The sequence below is a fragment of the Periplaneta americana genome, chromosome 11 (genome assembly GCF_040183065.1).
Source record: "Periplaneta americana isolate PAMFEO1 chromosome 11, P.americana_PAMFEO1_priV1, whole genome shotgun sequence".
Taxonomy (NCBI): Eukaryota; Metazoa; Arthropoda; class Insecta; order Blattodea; family Blattidae; genus Periplaneta; species Periplaneta americana.
In genome coordinates, this window is record NC_091127.1 from 78,928,866 (window position 1) to 78,954,459 (window position 25,594).

Genomic DNA, 25,594 nt, shown 5'->3' on the forward strand with positions numbered 1-25,594 from the left:
AGCTAGATCGTGAAACACCAGTTGCCTTGCCAGCCAGATCACCAGACTTCTACCTTTAGGGTCATCAGAAGGCGCTCGTTTATGCCACTCAAATTCTGAACATACCATAACTACAGCAGTGACATCAAAATAGCTATGAAACCATTTGGAATGAATTGAACGGGTGCCTGTAAAATTCTAAGGCCAGTACATACGTATGTACAGTAAACGAAGTCTTATCAGGTCGAAATCAACTGTACGTAACAGGGGTGTACGAATAACAAACATCAAACGCAGTCGCAATGTAGGCTAGCTTTACAAATCCGAAGACTTTACTGGTCCGTGTTTTTGATACCTAGCAAGACAGAACATTTTGCATCATAACTCTGAAAGTAAGGATTTGCGGGAAAAGTTGTATCGGACATTTTAGTTTTAGTTTTAGCTCTACATTACACCCACAAAGTTTTTACAGGTATTTATGAATCACCTTGTATACACGTATATATTACATAACTTTCATAAACATAACTCTGAAGTTTCTGCACTAAATAGAGCACAAAACAGTTCGCAAAAGTTTCTTACAAAACCCGCTATACCCAAGTACTGTATTTTAATGGCTTAAGCTAGATCTTATCTTATCATTATAGCTTGCGATGCACAAGAACTTCCTTTTGACAAATTACTATTCCCAAGAAAACAACTGTGACGTTTATACGGAAAATTTAACAATAATTTCTTCTTCCTTTAACTTGACATATTACTCACTGTTAATCTCTTACTTTGTTTCAACATGAACTTTTAAAACGTCCCAAATCCCAAACACTTTTCTAAGTAGGCTAATATTATCTCAATGGAAATGTTACAAGGAAAGCACATACAGCAATATTATTGAAGTCTTGATTAAGTCCTTATCTCAGCGTATTCTAGAATACTTACTTATGTACCTACAACAGGGGTGGTCAACCTTATGAATACCGCGGGCCAATATTTTAAAAAATGTTGTTTTGAGGGCCGCAACATCCTCCAATAATAAATAGAATTTACATAAATATCTTACTAATTAGTGATTGCTGTAATTTATAGTAATTAATAATAAGTCTGTTCAAATATATATTTTTTTTAATTTTAAGTTTTAAACTTTATCGGGACGCAGCAAACATAATGGCGGGCCGCGGGTTGTGCACTGCTGACCTACAATGTTGGTTTCATGACGTACCCTCAGAACAGCGCTGAACTTACAGTTAGCAATAAATATACTGTAGAATAATGGTAAATATTTACGTATATCTGTGAGCATATTAATGCTTAATTAATAAAGAATCAGCAACGCATTACTAACAATCACGAAGTATTGTTACTGCTGTTACTGCTGTTACTGCTGTTATAGCTATAGAGTGCAACAAAAAGGTATGTGAAAACTTTAGAGAAACGTTCCTCATAATTAAATGATGAAAATATTCTGTATGAACATGGGTCCGGAAACGCAGTATTTCCTCGTTAGAGCTCTTTTTCTACAATTCTGCTTACGTTGTATTATGCTCAAGCTATTTAGTGTGGAATGCCATCAAAGCTATAGTGTAAAAACAAGTGTTGAATGCAGGCCTTTTCCCCTCGGGGGAGGGGAGATTTAGGGCCTATACCTTTTCGTAAGGAGAGGTGGAAACATCAGAAAAAGAAACAATAATTCAGATTTTACGTAACAATAACAAAGGCAGTCTTTATGTAAAAGGGAACATCGAAAAATGGACCAATGAAAGAAATAAAGCTTTTATTTGTTTATACGTATTTTAAAAGTAACACTGGATGTTAATATAGGCATTAACTTAAAAATGTTAGGTAAAACATGGTAAGTATGAACTATCCTTCAGTGTAAAATTGTCCCGAAAAACAGATTTTAAGCATCCCTTTTATAGAAACTACCTAAATTTAGTAGGTCTACAAGTAGTAGCTTTTCTAAAGGTTTTGAAGGGCACTGACATGAATACCCCACCTGTTTTTCAAGAGTTTCGATGTAATTTTTAAATGCATTTCACACAGCTCAGAAAATGCATCACTCCGAGTACGATAGAAATAAACCCTATCATAACATACTGTATTTAGTTTTTCATCGTTTTTGCTATTTGATTTAAATTCCAACCATTTCGTTCACTGATTCACCATTAACAGCAGTAAGAATAGATGAATGTATTACAGATGGAATTACCGCTTTACAGAATTCACTTTTACTTGAAACCAATTGAGAATTTTCTTCATTAAATGCAACGGATGCACTTTCAACTGGCTCCTCAATACGTATTTCTTTGTAAGAAAATTAAATAATGTCTCTTGTTTTCCCATCAGACACTGAAATATTCATATGTACTGTAAAATATATACAGAATATCCTAAATTGATGTATGCACATTTTGAAACACTATTTCTCAGCAACGAGATGAGACAGAGATACGATTTTTGCGGTTTTGTACTCCTTAAGCCCATACGTGTTCAAAATGGCCCCCCTTCCGCCACAATACATTTCCAACAACACGTACAACAGAGCGACATACCAACTGGATTGTTGCTAATGGAATATTATTACAGGCATATTCAATCTGAACTCTCCGTTCCTCCAGTGTTTGTAGTTTTGTGGCGTACACTGCGTCCTTTAAATTAGAGCTCCCCATAGATAGAAGTCTGGATTGGTTAAATCCGGAGATCAAGACGGGAACTCCGCAGCACTTCCTCTTCATCCTATCCATCTCTGATTGAGTGTGCGATCGAGAAAATTGCTCACATTGACATGAGAGTGAGCTGGAGCCCCATCTTCTTGAAAGTAAAACCCATTTTCATTCTCAAAGAGGTAATTCTTCTTCTTCTTCTTCTTCTTCTTCTTTTCTGGCTCTACAGCCCTTTGTGAGCTTTGGCCTCCTTCACAATTTTCCTCCACTCGTTTCTATCTTGTGTGTTCCTTTTCCATCCTCTTATAGGCCTACCCATTCTTCCCATATCCACCTCAACTTCCTGTAACCACCTCTTCCTAGTCTTCCTTTCTTTCTTACTCTTATAATGTGTCCATGAAGCAGGAGTTTAGGCATTCTTCCTTCTTGCATTCTCTCCACATGACCCAGCCATTCTCAATCTCATGGATTTGATATGTTTTACTAAATCTTCTCCTTTCAGTATTTGGCCAATTTCCGTGTTTGATCTAATTCTACATTCTCCAGCTTCAAATATTGGTCCATATATGATAATTTTTTTTCGAATATTCTTAATGCATTTTCGTCATCTTTTTTCAACACCCATGATTCAGCAGAATACGTCACTACTGGCTTTATTAAGGTATTATATATTTTTAATTTGGTTGTTCTGGTTAAAAGTCTGGATTTTATTAGTTTAATGTTTACAAAATTGGCTTTATTTCCTATTAATATTCTATTGTTTATTTCTTCAGATATTGTTCCTTTGTTATTTACTTTAACTCCCAGATACGTGAAGGTAGTAACATTTTCAAAATTATAGTTTCCTATTTCTATTGTTGTTGTTGGTCTTATATAATCTGTCTGATCCATTTTCATCTTCATATATTTTGTTTTATCTTCATTGATTTTTAAACCCGCTACCTCTTTCCCACTGATTTAATTGTTGTAAACATTTCTTATAAATCATTAATATGTCTAGCTATCAGGGCAATATCGTCTACATATACGCATATTTGTTTAGATTTATATAAAACTAGTGGCTTGTGCAGCAAATGCTGCTGCAAACTAAGTTCGTTAGACGTTCAAATAAAAAATGTTTCAGATTTATTTTCAATGAAGAATACTTGTCTTTTTGATAGTTATTTGCTTCCATAATAATGAAACATACTCCCTCTGAATGGATTTTTTTATGCCAAATACTTTTTCTTGAACCTATCCAACTTCAGTTTTTGAGTTTCAACGCGAAAACGCAAGTATCAATGTCAGGACGATAGCAGTAGCTATTTCAGGTCATTGTGGATTGTAGGCAAAAGTTAAAAAAATGTCAGGTTTGCTAAGTTTTCGAACAATAGCATTTTCATATAGCTGCTGCATGTAGAGCTTGAAATGTAGAGCGTAAAATCATTTTATCCTACTAAGGCCCGATTGTATAAACGATTTAATCTTAGATCAGAGGTTAAATTGATCCTTGTTCAGCTGAACTTGGAATTTTGTGTTGTATAAAGTCTAATCTGAGATTAATTTGTCTCAAACTAAAGTCAACTTTGACTGAAGAAATTTCTCCGATTAAGTTAGATGATCCAAGCTCAGTTATTTCTTTCCTGTTTGAAATATACGAGTGACAGATTGTGCAAATAAAATATCCATTATTATTAATATTAATAGATATGTTAGGTACATTTATATATATTTCTTTCAATTTCTTGCCTTAATACACAAACATTCTTATATTTTATAAGGCTCTACCGTGTTCAGCAGTATCAAATAACATAACCTATAATTATATTATGTTTATAACAACCATTAATTATTAATGGATATGATAGGTACATTCATAAATGTTCAATTAACTGTATTACTAAACGAAAATTGTCGTTTTATAAAGCTTTATTATGTTTAGCAGTATCAAACACCATAACATGATAACAGCTTGGAGTCAACCTTCTTCTTATTGTCCGCCATTATTTACATTGCAAAACAGTGTCTCCAACAAAGTGTAATACAGAAAGTCGCGAAAAAGTAGTTGTAAAGTCGCTAGATTTCTCATTATCAACAAAGAAAGATTAAATTTTGTCACTATGGGGTGCTAAAAAGGTCACTAAATCCCTATTTAAGCAATATAAAAGTTAAAAGAAATTGTTGTTGAAAAAGAGTTAAAATCGCAAGATTGGCAACACTGAACAAACCTGTATAACATGGTCCGCGCATCACGTATTTCACCTGTTCATGCGATGTTGCCAAATCCTTTTCACATGAACTTAGATTGCATTTGAACCAAGGTAATTTGATCGCAGAAAAGTTTTATACAATAGAAGAAGTGTCTTAACTCGGTTTACTTTTCGATCTTCGATCAAAGTTGATCTTTAGTCAGGGAGTTTTATACAATTGGGCCTAAGAGATCTTGCTGAAATGATCTGGAGACTACAAAATTTTCTAGGCCTCTTATTTTATCAGTAAGTAATACCTTTTGATCTTTCCTTAGCAACTGTAATTTTTGCTCTCTCTCGAGCCAATACTGAAGACAATGACACATATCAATATCTACACACACCGCCATTAAGTATATGAAAAAGACCCAACCCCACTGGGTTAATAAGTATAAAAATATTTGATTTTTAATAACAATATTATCATCTTACTTAAGTTTTATAGTTATATATAGCAGTCACTCAGTAAATTATAGAAATGAAGATCTAAATCAAGATATTCTCTACATTTACTTACATAACCTCAAAACTTTTCACTTTCATGTCATCAATATAGCATCAATATTATGTACAATTAATGAAAAATAGACGCATCATTATATTAACTATAATAATATTTAATTTCTAATGGTAATAATATCAAACCACCTCAAGGTTCGTAGATTTGAATATCCAATACCCAGCTGTACTCAGAAAATTATAGGCCTACACTGCAGAATCAGTTTTTAATAACAAATTGAATTGAGCTCTAAATATGTCGGCAATCCTGCAGGTCATGGCCTTCGTGTAATAGCCTATTGTTTATTGTAGTGTGTGTTTTGTTCTGAAATTCAATCAAGTCGGCCGTGATTCAGTAAAATTAGTTCTCAAAACTGACAACAGATGGATTTTGGAAAATAGGAAAATTATGTAGGAAAATTGACATTTCACTGAAAACTACTACTTTTCCGAAAAACTTTGCGTTCCAAGCTTCAAAATGAGGGGCTATTTATTAAAATCCGTTCAGCCGTTTTCCCGTAATTTCCATTACCAGTTCAAATTATATATATAGATGCTGCCATGATATTTAATTGTTTCAGTAATCTAGCCAAGGCCAAGTTGAACAAAACTGCAGATAATCCATCTCCCTGTCTTACACCTCAGGTAATATTAAAGGTTTCACTCATTGATCTTCCTATCATTACTCTTGCTCTACTGTTCTCAAAGGTCATGTTTACAAGTCGTATGAGTTTTGTTGGTATATTATATTCCTTCAATACATTCAGTAGGTATACTCTATTTATACTATCGAAGGCTCAAAGAGGTCATTAAGACGTGGAATCGTGGTTTTCAATATTTGCAGGTATTTCTAACCCGTGACAGTCCCTTCGAAGAAGTACGGCCCAATTATTCCTCTGGAAGCCAGACCACACCATACTGTTACTCCTGGAAGATTGACGGCCTTGTCTTGAAAGATGTGTAGGTTTTCGTTAGCCCAATACACACAATTGTGCCGGTTAATTGTGCCATTAAGTTTAAATGTGGCTTCATCTGATCAAACAATTAAGTCTTGAAAATCTTCCCTTTCATCACACATATTCAAGAACCACTCACAAAATTCCAGTCGCCTATCTGGGTAGTCCTCATTGAGTGCGTGGACAAGTCTCGGAATGTAAGGCTTCCATTTTTGATCTCGAAAAATTCGAGATTTGCTGATACCAATCCCACGAGAACATCGCCTCATTGACTTCTTTGGGGATTGTGCAAAAACCTGCATGACTGCATCAACACTCTCGTTATCGGTGGAACTTCTCTTCCTTCCGCACAGCTTTTTCAACACATCTTGCACCGTTCTGTTGACTTCAAATTTGTCTCGGATTCTTGTGATAGTTAACCTTGTTGGTGGTTGTGTTTCAAATTCAACCCTCCAATGTGGTTGAACCTCAACAACATTCTCCACTTTCCAATAACATTTCAGTATCCACTTTACGTTCATCGAAAGATAATTGTACCGCCATGTTTGTTTATAAACAGATGAACATGTTTCCATGCTTTCCACTGCCTTCTGAATCATAAACCGCAAAAATCGTGTTTCTATCGCATTTCTTTGCTGTGAAATAGTATTTCAATGAGTGTATACTTCAATTTGGAACACTCCGTGTGTGTATGTATGTATGTATGTATATATACATATACATATACATATATACACATATATGTACATACATATATCACATTGACTGCCAGCGTGTTTTATGTAGTACATTAGTTTTCAATGATTGTGAAGACACTGTCCTCTCTGACAGTCAACTTGATATACTGTGTAGTCCATCGCTCTGTACTTGGCTCCGAAAAAAGTAGAAACCTCACGGATATTAAAGTAATGGAAATCCGCCACAATGATAGGCACAGAATGGTCAAAACTTTGACTCTTTAATGTTGATAAAATCCGTAAATTTTACCCCGAGTCATATGAAGAGAGTGAGTTAACAATGGGTTAACTAATCTCTTCATAAGTATTGAAAAAGGGGAAAGTGTTACCACGAAAAATTATCAAATGAAGTACATCCTGGTGAAATGAACGTGATGGGGCCACAGGAGTTGAACAGGTAACATTCAAGTGAATAAATGAAAGGAGATGAGTAGAATTTCCATGAAGAAAAGTGACTGGGAACAGAAGGAGCCATCAAATGCTGTGAAACAGAGATTTACAGTTTAATGAAATGGATGATAGCTGGTATACTTGGCTCGGAAACATGACGGCCTCTGTTCTTGGAATTGGTAATCCCTCATAAACCCCCATCCTCTACTCAACCCCTAGCCGCGTGGCAGAAATACAATAGACCCCAGCATTGCCAAATATAGCAGTCATTGCCTCTACCTGCTGGGTTTCACCCGTTCTCAGTGTCTTTGTCGACGTGTTGTTTTATACCGTTGTGCGCTTCAATATGTCTAATTTATTCCGGCCATGATTAATGAGTGTTGGAGCAGATGATCCGCAGCCAGGCCTCCTGATACACCTGAAGATCCAGGACCATCACGACAAGAACAACAAATAACACCGTCGAAGAAAACAGAATATCTTATTTGCAGAGGAGCGTAGCTAAGAAAACAAAGTGTTAAAATTGTGTCTAACGTTAGAAATTCTATACATAAAGTAATCGAAAGTTCAGGCAGTTTAATAAGCATAAATCTTAATCACTTAACATCGGACGCAACCGGCGGAGTTGGATATATGGGCATAGAAATTAAGAATTACGGTTCACCAACTAAAGAGAAAATAAACAAATTAAAACAGAATTCGGTAAGATAGACGATTTTATACGTGATTTACTTCGCCGAACAGTATGTGAACAGCACGCGAAAGAGATATCGCCAACACCAACACCGTCCTTAGCAACCTAAATAATGACATTATTCACAGCAGTGCTTGAAAGTTTTCTAACTTACAGCAGTGAATTAAACGCTTTTAAATCACTCTACATGACAACCAACATATTAGCAATAGTAAAATGAATATATATGAACTTCTTCGCCAACAACACAGTACAAAGAAAAGCCCTACAATTTAAAATTAAATTTACATACCAGTAATGGACAAAATATTGTATAGCATACTAGAGTAAACAGATTTTATGCGTTCGTGGAAATTATCACCCAAGGCGAAGCTGATAAAATCTAACTTTACTCTTTTGTACTATAAATTCTATAACTATTCAATGATCACAGTTTCAGAAAATTTTACCGGTGCAACATTCTTAATTAAGTATAAAATTCTGGAACTTCAATAACATGAGAATTTAACACTTATTATAGAAGTCCGCATTTTTTTTTTGTTTATTTAGGCAAAACATGTTAGTGAAAATATAAATATAAAGTGTTTTTAAAATAAGTTTGCTCATTTTTATGCCAATTTTGTTTTAGTAATTATAAATTAAGGTATATTTACAAAGATAATATAGTCTTTCTGAAAATCGCGGTTTCACGGAACACAGTTTGAAAAACGTTCGCAAATCACAATGACTTCAAGAATTGGCAACTCGGCTAAGGGTTTATCCCTTGCGCGTGCCTGCAGTTAACTGGTGAAGGGGATGAGGGAAGGTCGTCATGTTTTCGTGCGAACTATACCCTACAGTCAGTCTTTTCATTTCTATTGGCGCACAACTTTAAAATTTTTTGTAACGCTTCCGGATATGATAGGTCTAACTCAAGTATTCCCGGATTCTAGCAGTTATACATACGAATTTCATTTCTAATGAAACAATTACCCTTATGATACAATCATAGCTGAGTATGATTATCAGATATTATGAAATATAAACGGGTAACATAAATTCGCTCCGGCGCCGGAGACCGAACCCGGGTCCTTGGTTCTACGTATCAAGCGCTCTCACCATTGACGTACGCCGAAGTTCAATTCACAGCACCGGATTCCCGGCGCCGGAGCGAATTTTTCTCCTCTAATATTGTTACCATTACAGATGTATTCTGTAGGACCAATAATAATAATAATAATAATAATAATAATAATAATAATAATAATAATAATAATAATCTCTATGCAGGGTAAAATATTGCCTGGAGTCCTCCCTTCAGAAATTGGATTCTCTTTCGTACCGTCAAATCTACTCTCATTTTCCTTACGATTAATCTGTCTTGAATCCCATCGTTCTCGGCCGATTATGTTAACTCTAATGGAAAGCATTCTAACCATTCGATCAGTGAGTACGACTTCGTAACATCGTTGATTTTATGAAACCTCCTATGTGACAGTACAGAAAATAATTTTTCAGGAGGAAGAAAAAAAATATAAAAAATCAATAGACCTATACTGATACACGATGATATCATTTATGTTCACCATATTCACCAAAATTGTCTACCGAATTACTTCATATTCTTATGTAGGCCCATTGATTTTTTTCTTCGTCCTGAAAAATTATTTTCTGTAATGTCACATAGGAGGTTTCATAAAGTCAACGACGATAAGTCCTCGTAAAATCGTTAGTTATGCAACATTTCCTTGTAGTGGAGTGAATCACATCCACCATACATGTTTACCTTACATCCTGTGGGAATTTCGACTTAAAAGTGTCAGAATTGCAGTAATACATGATATTTCCGCAATTTTTCCTTTCGTGTTGACAGTGAAGGCATGCAGCATATTTATGCGTCTAATTTTCAAGCCTATTTATTTCAAAAACGTGGTTAGTATGCATGCACGACGAAACACAGTAACAAATTACATACCGCTACCACGTGAAGGCCACATTGCTTTGTGTAACTGTGGCAACAATACATAGTAGCAGATTGGAGCACGTGAGGGAGAGTAGTTTACGTGATCCAATAATAGTTCAGTACAGACATCGTTGATTTTCTCTTACGCAAGACTTCGCCCGTAATAGTCAAAGTATCCGATGCCAGTGGCGGTTTTTGTGGATGGGTCATGTGGGTCTGGGTCCACCCAAAAACATAAAAAAAAATCCCAGATTTTTGACGTGAAATGTCTATATTTGACCTAGAAATTGGGAAAGTGTGTAACATTTCGCGTAATATGAACAAATACCTTACTATAATAATACAGGACAGCTGTATGCTAGCAGCATTGACGTGAGTGCGAAATATCGCGGACCTGGTATCTAGCGGAGTGGTGTGGAATTACGTCCACAAATACAAATATTAACATAACGGGGAATCAGACTATTGTTTAAAACGTAAGGTACTAATGTGGAATAATACACGAGACACGTAAGAAATGTTGAATAGTATTTAATATAACATTATACAGTATCTTGTATCAAAGCTGGATGTTATGAGAAATATTGCATACTTCGTATTACTTTCCGTAATTGTTACATATTTTGTCTTTGCTTTAGTGAGACAAAATTAATTCCGACATTAAGAATGAATTTACAATAACGCTTTATATACCCTTTGCTGACAACTGTAAAGATAAAATTGGTAGTAATCTGATGATTGTAATAATTAGTAAAGGCATGTGGACAACAATAAAACTTAATTTGATAAAACCTTAAAATTTCCATTACATTTTAATTTCAATTCATTTATTAGGCCTATATAAAAAAGCTAATTTTTATTGTTCTATAAACAAAGAGACGAAGGCATTAGGCCTACTAAAGAATATTGTTGACTCACGTTATCTGATCCCTCGGAAATCGAAAGTAGGCCTACGATTTGAAGCAGTTTGTAATGCTGTAATTGTAGCAGTTATAAACAGCACATATATACTCTGACATTTTAACACGGTATTAATTAATAAAACTATTTACTAGTCCAGTAACAATCTATATTATAGTAGATTACAGCTTGTTTCGCGGGTTTCAGCACACCCTGCCCCTAGGTAGCAGCACCTGAGCCGTTCGCGCGCACAACTGCTAGCTGTCCAATATTATTATAGTATTAGTATTTAGTATTTATTTATTTAACCTGGTAGAGATAAGGCCGTCAAGCCTTCTCTGCCCCTGTACCAGGGGATTACAACTATAACATGAACAATAAGATTACAATTAATATTAAATTTACAATTACAATAAAAATTAAAGTACGACAAGAATACCTGATTAATGAAAGCTAGACATTTTATCATAGAAGTTAAGAACAAAGAATATTTTTATATTTACTGAATTACAAATTAAACCTACAATAACAAAATTCTATAGTGATGAAATTACCGGATATTGAAATATTTTGTGATAGATTAAAGTAAGGTACTTGATATGGAATTCTTAAACTTGATTATAGGGCAGCGCCAAAGCACCATAGCTTTCATTATTGCGTCATCCGATAGAAGGTAGTTTCCAATTGAAATGTATATAAAGGGAAATTAAGGGGAGAAATACTGATGTGGAACAGCTCACGTATTCAGTTTCCCTCAGTCTTGAACGCCCTTGGAAGGACGAGTTTTCGCGTAGATTTTAATGTTTCTCCTCCCATTCATTTCGTACACTGATAAGGTAACAACAGTAGACCGTGGAAGTGCAAGTTAGACGAGTTTAATTTTACAAGGGAAAAACGGTGAAACTAGCGCTCAGGTAGTTCTAACTTTGGTAGTGAAAATCGTAGTGAATCGATTTTTTATGGAGATGCAGTTGATAGTATATGCAACGCAAAACAAAAGCCTAAACTAACTAAATCTAATCTGTTACAGATTCGTATATGCAGAGTGTATAAGCGGAGCACGAAAGGAACTATCTCAGTGCTAGTTTAGACGAAAATATTAACAACAAGTTCAGTTACATTTTATAATGAGTGTGTGACAGGCTGTGGTACGAGCAAGACCTAAAGCCTCTTAATTTAATAATATACCAAATAAAGACGTTTCATGCAATACACGGGTTTTATAAATCCCTTGCCCCACCATTTTATTTAATTTCGAAATAACGAAAACCAAGCAAAAAAGATTATCAGTCCGGCCGGAGCGACATATGCAAAATAAAGCGCGACATTGTATAATAATTTTAATCGTTTCGGTATATCGCTTTAATGACATTGATATAAAAGCTGTTGGATTACTTGAAAATAATACGTAATAATTTTCATTTTTACTCGCTTGAAGTAAATATTGTTTCCTTTTCTAATCAACAACTCTCAACATAGGTTCATACTTAATTACTTTCCTTCCTTGTTTTCCACAGCTGTGGAACAACACGCAACGCGTTCGCTCGTCTTGTTCTGTATCTCATGATCTACAGGGACATCATTTTATTTTTACTAACATTTTTAATATTAACCTGGCTATACCTTTGGATCAACGCCGTTTGCTACCCCCTTCCACGACTGGAGTTCGATGATATTGGCGTAATATACAAACAAGTCACTTTACTAGATATAGGAGGGAAGAAAAGTAGTTCATCCATTTACGTAAACTAGGAAATATCGCGATTTTGAGTTTGATAATTTTCATTAGGTTTTTGTTTAATCAAAATACTTTGTAGTATTAACAATGAGTGTTTTTACTCATGAACTGAGCTGTCCATGTGGACGTATTCATTATGCATTGTATATTATACTGTCTACAGGACATTAGCGTACAATATAGAGAATGAAGTTAAATTGAAAATAATCATAATGTGGATATTTAAACACTTTTTGAAAATGGTGGCCGTTCATTTCGATACAGGCTTCAGTACTAATGTGCATATTATCGCACTATAGACTATTGTACCTAATCCCAATTACCAGTTTCGTCCTTCGTAACTAGTAACTCATGTTGAAATAATTCTGTACCTACTCTATAAAAGAGCAGGCCTACCTTACGTACTGTAAATTCAATCTTCACTTCTGCGCGATCCGAAAAGATAAAATTACTCAGACATACTATCTACTGTCCGTTCAAGTGGCTATGTCGTAGGGTCATAGAAAGGGAGAAAATCACGTGATAGTTAATTACTTAACGAGGCCCTTTTATTTAAGTTGTTTTAAACAGTTGTATAATATTACGTAGACGTCCAATTCCTAACAGAAATTAATGTTCTCAGAAAAGAGCTAAGACAGCCAGCCAGTAGCTGGCGAATAAAAGCTGGTGGGGGATGCGACGTAGGCAAATGGACGACAGTACCTGTGTGAAAATGATTCAATATTGAAAGCTCTTTCGTCACTGGAAAACGCGAACATATTTTTGGAACGTACTGTTTACTATGACGGTAAGGCTATTTTGATTGTATATGCGGTCTTGTATCTGTGTGCAGGACGGTTTTTTTCATTAGTAGAAGGGGTGGGAGTGAAGAACATTCAAAAACTCAGGTACAATAAAAATTTAAGTAAAAATAAAATGATGTCCCTGTATTTGTCTTGCATACGTCACCAGACTCAGCAATGTCAGTGGTAAATAGCCAGTCAGTGGGGTTTAAAGGGGCGCGTCAGCTACTATGGCTATTTGCGCCCTTATCTAAAATCCTTCACAAAACAGAAACACAATACAATAATCAGAATACTTAAAAGAACTAAAAAGGGTTGTCACGATTAAAACGAGGTAAACAAATGCAGTTTCAACAAGGTGATGCACAAAAATCATAAACGTGAGCAGTTCTCAGACTCTAGCTAGTATTTAAAAAGAAACAATAAAATAATAAATCACGCCACCAGAAATAAATTCTCTGACGCATTTCTAAAATACTCGGATGCAAAAGGTACGAATCTCAAGTTTGTTAAAAACATATACTAAACAACAAATGTAACCTCCGGATGTAAAGGGTCCGGAGGATAAGTAAAATGGGTCAGTAAAAAACTAAATCACCCTATCAAGTCCTGTATTCGATAAAAATCTCAGAACTGCATCTGTACAATTAAAATAATTTCCAAGAGCGTGACGTAGAGTCCATTTTGGCGATGGACACGGTCATATTTTCTACAATGCAATAAAAAATGTTCCACCGTAAGTGGAACACGGGTAAAAAGCTATGGTGGTTATTAATGTTCTTTAGTTACTGTTGGAAGACAGGTTGGAACCTCAGAAGTACATCAGTAAACTAAGGCAGCACTTATGAGGCAACTAAGCCAGAAGATAATGGGGTAATATGACCAGTTCCTTTCCCCCTCCAATGCATACATAGCTCACTAGTAGGCCTAACATATTAAATTAATTATATTTCAGATATAGACATACAAACAATTTGTTCTTCCTCTGACATATCGTCAAGTGAGATGTACTGCCTGATGATAGATGTTATAGTAAAAGGTATTAAAATTACCAGCTACACAAACTTGTAAAGGGTATTTCAAAAAGCACGCCGGTTATAATATGTCCAAATATAAACTTTATTTTTCAAAAACACATTAAACAAGGTCATAAACATGTTCATTACACCTTCCCATTTCAGGTATGGAAAATTATACCGTGCATACGACTCCCTCTACTTTGCTGGTAAGCATGAGCTGACTGCCTCACAAACTTGCATTTCGATTTCGTCGACAACTCGTCAAAATTTCTCTTTTAACTCGTGGATGTTTTGGGGTTTGCTGACATAAGCCAACGATTTAAGATATCCCCAAAGAAAAAGAAAATCACATGGAATTAAATCACAAGACCTTGATGGCCATTGCTGGTCACCACGAACGAGATGAGTCGATCAGGGAACCTCTCATGGTGCAACGCAAATTGTTTCGCCTAAGTGTGACAAGTGGCAACATCTTGCTGCAACTATAACTCTTGCATATCCATTGCATCGAAACGAGGCCACAAAAATCACAGAATCATCCACAACAAAGTCACAGTTTAGAAACAATATTCAACGCACTCACAACTGCATCCATACTATACATAGTACTCGTAAGTGCTTGACTAATAACCGGAACTGTGTACAACGAGCAGGACTTAGCAACGGGAATCATCTACCCAGTATCCGCCATTCATATGGTCGTTACTTCATATTGTGCATCACCAAATAGCCTATTTGTCACTCTCCATGGGTCATTGCACGTCAAGGATCCCCTTTATCACCCACCCTGTTCAACATCCACTTGGAGGATTTAGTGAAGAAGTGTTTCAGAATATGGGAAGAGCGATAGTAGGAGCAATAATAAAGTCCGTAAGATTTGCTGATGATATGGCGTTGTTAGCAGAAGAGGAGATGATAAGGGATATGCTACTGGAGCTAAATGACATCTGTGAGCAGTATTGGATAGACATGTAGGTAGATATGTGGATGGATGGATGGATGGATGGATGAAGGTTGGGTGGATAGATGGGTGGGTGAGTGTATGGGCTGGTGTGTGGACTTGTGGATGGGTAGGTGGGTGGGAGGGTGGGTGGTGGTTGGATGGTTGAATAAATGGATGGATGACGGTTGTGTGAATGAGTGGCTGGGTTGGTGTGTGGATGAATGGACTGGTGGGCGAGTGATAGTTGAATTGTTGGAGGGATGAATGAACTGGTAGGTGGTGACAGTTGAATGGTTGAATGGATGAAAGACAGTTAGGTGGATAAGTGAGTGGTTGAGTGAATGGTTAGACTCGTGGATGGGTGGGTGAGTAAGTGATGGTTGGATGGTTGGATAGATGTTTGGTTGGATGAATGGATGGATGGATGGTCTGGTGGGTGGTGGCAGTTAAATGTTAATGAATGAATGAATGAATGAATGAATGAATGAATGGAATGTTCTTGGTAGCATAAAAACTACAGGGTACGTTAATTTCAGATGACTGCTGTTGTATTACAATAATGCCTATTTTTCATTTCCAGGTACCTGCTTACTCTCTACATCTCGCCTGCGTACCTGTCTTGGGATGGGACACAACCCACACGTCGCTGTCGCGCACCTCCAGGTTCTCTATGCGGTCAGCGAATTCGAGGAAGCGCACAGGCATGAGCACTCTGTTGGGCCCCAGACGCACGTAGCCCTTGCGGAACTCCGGCATGAAGAACTTGTTGAGCAGGGCATCCTGCTCGCTGTCCGTGTCTGCGGGCACGTAGTCGAGAGCCATCACCACCAGGCGGTCTGCAACAGGGCACCATAACGCACTAGGGATTATTTCAATGCACATGGCTTATGTGCAATGAGAGAATGAAAATTACAGGAGATCAAGAGATAATGTCAGAAAATCCTTCCTATGATAGATCTGTCCGCCATAACTTACTTCTCGAACGTCTGTACCGTTAACAGAACCAACCTTACACAAAATGATATTCTTTGTTTAGTCTGTCATATGGCCAATATTGGCAAGGTATTTGTTAATTTTACGTAATTTAGTCTACATGTAATTTACTGTACTAGTAATTTACGAGGTGTAGAAAACCAGTTTCTTTTTCTGTCGTATATTAATAATATTAAAAACTACTTTAATTAGAATACATTTTGAACATCAATTTTTCCTATCATCCCGAAGGACGAACAGATTTGGGCAGGCCAAGAACTAGCTGAAAAGAGTCCATTAGCTTCGGATGTTTCACTCATCATTAAACCGGAAGAAGAAGAAGAAAAACTACGCTGGAGTTCATTACCTTTCTTTGGCTAATTCTGTGAGCTTCAAACTTCCCTGAATATATACAATTTTTATTATCAGTCAAAAACTTATCATTGTATTAAATATATCAATAGGATAAAGATACATTAATATATTATAAATGTTTTTCAATTCATGTTTTCGTCATATGTCACCATTGGATTTTGTGTGAAAGCAATATCTAATAACATCATTACTCGACCAAGGCGAGTGGAGCCGCTGGCGTAATGTGAACTATCGCGATGCGGTATTACGAACGCAGGAGCAGTAGAGCCACGGCTCCGGGCTGCAGGACTCCACTGGCCTTGGTCGAGTAATAACGACGGTGATTGCGTGTGATTATATATCAATATTGGACATATTAAATGATTGTGTTACAAGTGGATATTGACATTCATAATATTAAATCATGGAGTCCTGAGCTTCATTCACGTATGATCGAGTCAATGTGGCTTTAATTATGCATAAATTATAGTTGAATGTAAATATAAAATTGTGATAAAAGTTACAAATTAAAAACATGAATGAGCTTATGTTACATTATACAGGAACTCTAATATGAAACCATATGAAAAGAGTATATATTTTTACTTGTTAAAAAAAATAAAACATAATTGATGGTATCGGGATTCGAACCATCGATCCCGGACTCTAGACTCATACGCTTCAAGCATTTGACCACTGCACTTGCTTTGAAGTACCTATTCGATGTTTTCAAGACAGGTTAGGATGCTTGCGGCTCTTCTGCTTATTAAGTTTGATTTTTCTTAAAAAAAAAACTACAGCATTTAGCATTTTAGTCTGTATAGACTATTTGTATACTTACTTACTGGCTTTTAAGGAACCCGGAGGTTCATTGCCGCCCTCACATAAGCCCACCATTGGTCCCTATCCTGAGCAAAATTAATCCATTCCCTATCATCATATCCCACCTCCCTCAAATCCATTTTAATATTATCCTCCCATCTACGTCTCGGCCTCCCTAAAGGTCTTTTTCCCTCCGGTCTCCCAACGAACACACTATATGCATTTCTGGATTCGCCCATACGTGCTACATGCCCTGCCCATCTCAAACGTCTGGATTTAATGTTCCTAATTATGTCAGGTGAAGAATACAATGCGTGCAGTTCTGTGTTCAACTTTCTCCATTCTCCTGTAACTTCATCCCTCTTAGCCCCAAATATTTTCCTAAGCACCTTATTCTCAAATACCCTTAACCTATGTTCCTCTCTCAAAGTGAGAGTCCAAGTTTCACAATCATACAGAACAACCGGTAATATAACTGTTTTATAAATTCTAACTTTCAGATTTTTTGACAGCAGAGTGGATGATAAAAGCTTCTCAACCGAATAATAACACGCATTTCCCATATTTATTCTGTGTTTAATTTCCTCCCGAGTATCATTTATATTTGTTACTGTTGCTCCAAGATATTTGAACTTCTCCACCTCTTCAAAAGATAAATTTCAAATTTTTATATTTCCATTTTTGTACAATATTCTGGTCACGAGACATAACCATATACTTTGTCTTTTCGGGATTTACTTCCAAGCTTATCTCTTTACTTGCTTCCAGTAAAATTCTCGTGTTTTCTCCTAATCGTTTGTGGATTTTCTCCTAACATATTCACGTCATTCGCATAGACAAGCAGCTGATGTGACCCGTTCAATTCCAAACCCTCTCTGTTATCCTGGACTTTCTTAATGGCATACTCTAGAGCAAAGTTAAAAAGTAAAGGTGATAGTGCATCTCCTTGCTTTAGCCCACAGTGAATTGGAAACGCATCTGACAGAAACTGGCCTATAAGAACTCTGCTGTATGTTTCACTGAGACACATTTTAATTAATCGAACTAGTTTCTTGGGAATACCAAATTCAATAAGAATATCATATAAAACTTCCTTCTTAACAGAGTCATATGTCTTTTTGAATAGGACTACATATGTTAAATAGTAAAAATCCCCTTGTTTTAATGTCTCCTGAACACAGATACATAATATTTAAACACAAAAGTGACACGAATCTCTCTTCATGGTATGAACCAGGCTTTTGGGCAGGAGCATGCGCAGTGTGGCATTCCTTGACTTAGAAAATACTCGAGCTGCTTAACATTTCTGTCCCTCCTGTACATACGTAGCTGACCCTTGTAGCTGATTTCAGAGCCTTGTTCACTCCAGAGCACGATAGGCTGGTAACTAAGTCTTTCGTGGTTTGAATCCTGCCTGGGAAGGAAACTTTTTTTTTTTGTTCCTTATTCAAATTTATTCCCAATACTTTTCCATTTCTAGTAAAATTCATGCTCTTGGAATAATAAGTTAATTAAATAGTAAAATATTGCTGCAATCGAAAAGTATTGGGAATAAATTTGAATAAGGAACAAAAAAAGTTTCCTTCCCAGGCAGGATTCGAACCACGAAAGTCTTAGTTACCAGTCTATCGTGTTCTGGAGTGAACATGGCTTTGAAATCAACTACAAGGGTCGGTCCGGTCTTTTTGCCACTACTGTACATCTATTATCAGGCAGTACAGCTCACTTGACGATGTGTCAGAGGAAGAACAATTTTTTGTATACATCTGAAATCTGGCCTAGTTGCCTAGTAAGTGGTGCCATGTCCGTAGCACTTGAGAGGTTGAGACCTATCTTCGGACAGTTGACTAAACAACAAGCCTCACTCAACTAAAACCACCAATATCTATGAATTGAGAAAACCACTATCCACTATATTCAATGTAAGTTGAATAAAAGAAACACATATTTCTTAAATATTAAATACATTTTAACACAGTTTCTTCTACGAATTTTAATTATGTTAGAATTTATTAGAAGTGGAAAAAACACAGCTAAATCTGTAATTTTATTTGTTTTCAAATTCTGCCCTTAGTGCTGAACCTTCTACCACAGAAGCATGTTATTCGTCAAGAAAATGAGCGAACTAATCAAAACTTCTGCTTGACTATGTTTAGATCAAAGCCATTACTTCAGATTTTCCTCTTCGGAGACATCTCAAAGAATACGTGAAAATAAACATGCATTGGTAAATAAAATATTTAATAACCGATAACCAACATTTCCACTATCACAGCTTTGCTTTTTGATCATTTTTAAATACGGCACAAAAACATGTCCCGAAGACTCTTGCGGGACGAGACTCAGCGAAAAAAGGACGTTCTCGTATTTTATGGAATGTTCGAGAAGTTGGGAACCCTATACATTGCCAATATGTTCACGTACCACTACAACGGTATCGCTACAAGCTCGCCATTTCTTGGAAATCATGATACCGATACCACAACAGATGTGCATTCTGAAGGCTTGAAGATTTGAAATTGCTCGTATGTGCGTTGAAAATTACAAGTCGAGTATTACATAATAGAAGGCTGTGGGATGGATTTCAGTAACAAAGACGAAGTCTATATTATCTTTCTTGTCACGAAGAGCAATACGTCATCAAGAATATGACAGGATGCACAAGACCGTAACAAGTGAGCGACAAATGCAACATCAAGTGCAAGGACACTGTATCCGGTTGATGCGTATATGACGATTCCAATCAGCATTCACGATTATAAAAAATCTGTTGATGCAAAGAAGTTTTCTTTCTTTCCTTATTTGTTTCTTCCTATCTTTTTTCTTCAATTCTTTCACCGACTTTCATTCTGTTATTTTTCTTCATTTCTTCTCCATATTTATTTTTAACTCTGTTTTATTTCCTTTTTCTTTCTTCGTTTCTATTTATATCTTTTCTCCTTCCTGTGTTTTATTCTTTCATTTCCTTAATCCTATCTTGATGTTTTCTCTTTATCTCCTTTGTTTATTTTTCCATTCCTTCCTTCTTTCGTTTCTTGACTTTTCTTTCTTCTTCCTTTGCTTTATTCTCTTATTTCCTCCCTTCTTAATTTGTTTTACTTTTTCCTTCTCTCTTGATGTTTTATCATTATCTTTCTTCTTCCTTTGCTTTATTCCCTTATCACTTCCTCCTTTATTCGTTCAAATCCATTTTCTTTCTTCTTTCCTAGTATTACTTTTTCTACATTCACCCATTTTCAGTTTTCATTTTCTTCCTTGGTTTTGTTCCCTTTTCATTTCCTTCCTTCTTGTCTGATTTTTATCTCATTTGCTCTCTTCTCCCTTTTATCTCTTTTATTTCCTTCCTTCTTCCTTAGTTTCTATCTCTATTTTCTTTCTTCTTCCTTCGTTTTATTTCCTTTTCGTCATTTTTCTTCGTTTCTGTATCTGTTATCCTTCTTCTCCCTTTGTTTAGTTCCTATCATTTCCTTCCTTCTTCGTTCCTAGCTCTTTATTTTGTCTCCTCCCTTTGTGTAATTCCTTTTCTTTCCCTTCCTTCTTCGTTCCTAGCTCTTTATTTTCTTTCTTCTCCCTTTGTGTAATTCCCTTTCTTTTCCTTGCATCTTCATTCCTAGCTCTTTATTTCCTTTTTTCTTCCCTTTTCCCTTTCTTTTTCTTCCTTCTTCGTTCCTAGTTCATTTTCTTTCTTCTCCCTTGGTCTTATTCCCTTTCACTTCCTCCTCCCTTTATTTCTATCCGTTTTCTTTCTTTCTTCTTTGTTTTATTCCCTTTTCATTTCCTTCCTTCTATCTCTTTTCTATTTCCATATTTTATTTCTTCTTCTTCATTTCAGTGTTTCACAAGCACAGTTCTTAGCCATGGTACCTATTTTGGTCCAAGGTTATATAATAAAATAACTGAAAAATGCCCAAATTTGAAAAATTTTAGTATCAGAATTTTCAAAAATAGCGTTAGGTATTTAATTTTTAGAGAATATATATTGGTTTAATATGTAACCTATATGTATTTGTATAAGTTAAATTGTTAAAATTGAAATTGTGTTTTTTAAAGTTAATTTATTCCTATTTTTTTTTCCTTGACCCACTTTGTGTCAAATAATTATTTTTATTTGTGTTACGGTACTTATGTGTTTAGATAACTCCCTGAGTACGAGTTTTTACTCCTTCAGGGAAGAATGAAGACTGTGTTTTTGTACAGGTTATTTTACTAACAATAAATAACAATATCATCTTAAACAACAATTTATCTAATTCCCTTTCATTTCCTTCCTTAATTACTTCGTTTCTCTATTTTCTTTGTGCTCCGTTTGTTTTATTCCCTTCCATTTCCCCCCCTTTTTTTACTATCTCCATTTTCTTTCTTCATTCTTGGTTTTATTCCCTTCCATGTTCCTCTTTCTACGTTTTTGTCTATTTCCTTCCTTCTTTATTTCATTCTTCGTTTATTTCCTCCGCTCTGACTTCTTTCTTCATTTCTAACTCTTTATTTCATTTCTTCTTTCTATGGTTTATGGATTTCATCTGTATCTATCTTTTTTTTTTCTTTCTATTTCCTCCCTTCATTTATTTTTTACGATTATTTCTTCCTTTACATTTCTTTATTTCCTCTTCTTCCATTATCTATTCCATTTTTATTTTTTTCCATTCTATTTTAATGTAAAGCTCTATTTCCTCTTCTTCCTTTGTTTTATAGTCTAGTTTTTTTAATTTTCTTTCCTTTTTTTAATATACCTCTATACATTTCCTTACTTCTTCATTTTCTCACTTTCTTTCCTTCGTCCCTCCTTTCTTTCTTCTTTCCTTCCTGCTTTCCTGCATCTTTTTTGTGTCCCCTTTTCCTAGTCCATTCATTCTGTTCTTCCTCTTCCTTCCTCTCTTTAATGTCTGCTTTTCGTTTCTCCCTTCCTTTTCTTTTTCATTCTTTCCTCGCCTATCTTATTTGCTTCGGTTTCGATAATTTCTATTTCACTTTTCCCTGTCGAGGTTACATTTATTTACCACGGCGACTTCCGTGAAGTGGGGTTAGCATGATGCCGATCTCTTAAGACAATACCTGACATCATTCTGACAACGGACGAATACCCATGGCCGAGGAAGTATGCGAACCCACAACCATGGCCTCACGGAACCTTAGAGTTGCAAGTTGCACCGCAACCGAATAAACATTGTTACTGGCTATTTACAAAATACCACTCTGACATGTCTGTAGAAAGCATAACATATAATTTCTTATGCATGAGATCACATTGCAGCATTCCGTTCCATTAAAATAAATTCCATTTTGTATACAACCACAAATATATACGGATCTTGTCAGCGACGACTACAATGTTGCCTGAAATTTGCTACTTAAATCTAATTAATGTACACCAGTGGCGTGCCGTCAATGGACTAGTATGACTTACTTACAAATGGCTTTTAAGGAACCCGCAGGTTCATTGCCGCCCTCACATAAGCCCGACATCGGTCCCTATCCTGTGCAAGATTAATCCAGTCTCTATCATCATATCCTACCTCCCTCCAATTCATTTTAATATTATTCTCCCATCTAAGTCTCGGCCTCCCGAAAGGTCTTTTTCCCTCCGGTCTCCCAACTAACACTCTATATGCATTTCTGAATTCGATGAAAGAGTAATGGAACGAAGAAAAATTCTCTCCGGCGCCGGGATTTGAACCCGGGTTTTCAGCTCTACGTGCTGACGCTTTATCCACTAAGCCACACCGGATTCCATCCCGGCGTCGGAAGAATCGTCTCAGTTTTAAGTTCCTAGAGCTCTATATAGACATATTTTCATAGCTGTGCATGCAATTACTGAAATTATAGAAATATTAGTAGGCCTATACAGCAGTACAGAGCTCCAACGTAAGCTTGTCCATTTTATATTACCTTTTTCTTATATAATTCGTACTTAGTATGATAATTTACTTTCTAAATGGACACGCGGTTTATCCTTGCCATCCAAATTTTTCTTCTTTTCTTATCTCTCTGCCCTTGAGGTATCCGATAAAGATGTATACCTTTCTCTTGCCTTGTGTAACATACATATGCACAACACTGTGGCATTTTACTGCCTTTAAACTAAGAAGAAAATTGGTATTTAACTGAATTCAATGGTTTTCTTATGCTACTACAAGCGGGCTTTGGGTCCAGAGAAGCGCGCGAGGTCACGTGAACCAATCGGAGCGCCGCATTGTCGGCAAGCGGTAGGGAAGACAGTTGCGGTACTCTGTCTATATAGAGCTCTGTAAGTTCCAACTCTTGGGTTCCCTCTAGTGGCCGCCCTCTGCACTACGTCATAGATATCTATGAACCTAGGACCGAAGTCCACACATGTGCTGAGGTGCACTCGTAATGAGTGACTATTTGGCCGGGATCCGACGGAATAAGCGCCGTCTTAAGTCACGAAATGATTTACGCATATCATAGGCTATATATATATATATATATATATATATATATATATATATATATATATATAATTATTATTATTATTATTATTATTATTATTATTATTATTATGTACCGAAGTACATATATTTCCATGCAGATATTCTGCGTCATCATACGATGAAAGAGTAATGGAACGGAGAAAAATTCTCTCCGGCGCCGGAATTTGAACCCGGGTTTTCAGCCCTACGTGCTGACGCTTTATCCACTCTCCGTTCCATTACCCTTTCATCGTATGATGACGCAGAATATCTGCATGGAAATATCATATGTACTTCGGTACATTAAAATAATAATATTATATGATATGCGTTAATCACTTCGTGATTTAAGACGGCGCTTATTCCGTCGGATCCCGGCCAAATAGTCACTCATTACGAGTGCACCTCGCACATGTGTGGACTTCGGTCCTAGGTTCATAGATATCTATGACGTAGTGCAGAGGGCGGCCACTAGAGGGAACCCAAGAGTTGGAACTTAAAACTGAGACAATTCTTCCGACGCCGGGGTGGAATCCGGTGTGGTTTAGTGGATAAAGCGTCAGCACGTAGAGCTGAAAACCCGGGTTCAAATCCCGGCGCCGGAGAGAATTTTTCTCCGTTCCATTACTCTTTCATCGTATGATGACGCAGAATATCTGCATGGAAATATCATATGTACTTCGGTACATTATAATATATACATTTCTGAATTCGCCCATACGTGCTACATGCCCTGCCCATCTCAAACGTCTGGATTTAATGTTCCTAATTATGTCAGGTGAAGAAAACAATGCGTGCAGTTCTGCGTTGTGTAACTTTCTCCATTCCCCTGTAACTTCATCCCTCTTAGCCCCAAATATTTTCCTAAGCACCAGATTCTCAAACACCCTTAATCTCTGTTCCTCTCTCAAAGTGAGAGTCCAAGTTTCACAACGATACAGAGCAACCGGTAATATAACTGTTTTAATAAATTCTATCTTTCAGATTTTTTGACAGCAGACTAGATGACAAAAGCTTCTCAACCGAATAATAACACGCATTTCCCATATTTATTCTGTGTTTAATTTCCTTCTGAGTGTCATTTATATTTATTACTGTTGCTCCAAGATATTTGAATTTTTCAACCTCTTCGAAGGATAAATCTACAATTTTTATGTTTTCATTTCGTGCAATATTCTGGTCACTAGAATTGTTGTCTTGGAGTCCATTTAAAGAAAGAAGATTCTTCAACTCTCTCTTATTACTATTTAAAATCATCCACACCTCCACACCCTCTTACCTAGCATCTCGTTTTGTTTTCCTTTCACTACCTCGAACCTGAAACATGTACCTTCTCTCTACTCCTCTGCACAGAACATCCTTCTACTCATCATCTTTCAGCATATCTATTCCACGCCTCTGGAATTCTCTCCCTGACCACGTCAGAGACTGTCGGACAATATCAAAATTCAAATTTAAATTTAAAAATCACATTCTATAGTTCGTGGAATTGTTTGTTGAACACATGTCAGGTTGCGCAACTTCACCTTAACCAATGACATATAGTAAATATTGT

The 25,594-nt window shown here is 36.2% G+C and overlaps 1 protein-coding gene across 1 annotated transcript in view; it reads right to left on the bottom strand.

Moving 5' to 3' along the window:
- The window catches only part of LOC138709118 (luciferin sulfotransferase-like), a 134,318-nt gene that overhangs the window by 46,049 nt on the left and 62,675 nt on the right, over positions 1 to 25,594 (bottom strand). The window contains exon 2 of the mRNA XM_069839652.1: positions 16,078 to 16,299. Coding sequence (XP_069695753.1) covers positions 16,078 to 16,285 — 208 coding nt within the window. The 5' untranslated portion in view covers positions 16,286 to 16,299. The remainder of the gene's footprint in view (positions 1 to 16,077; positions 16,300 to 25,594) is intronic.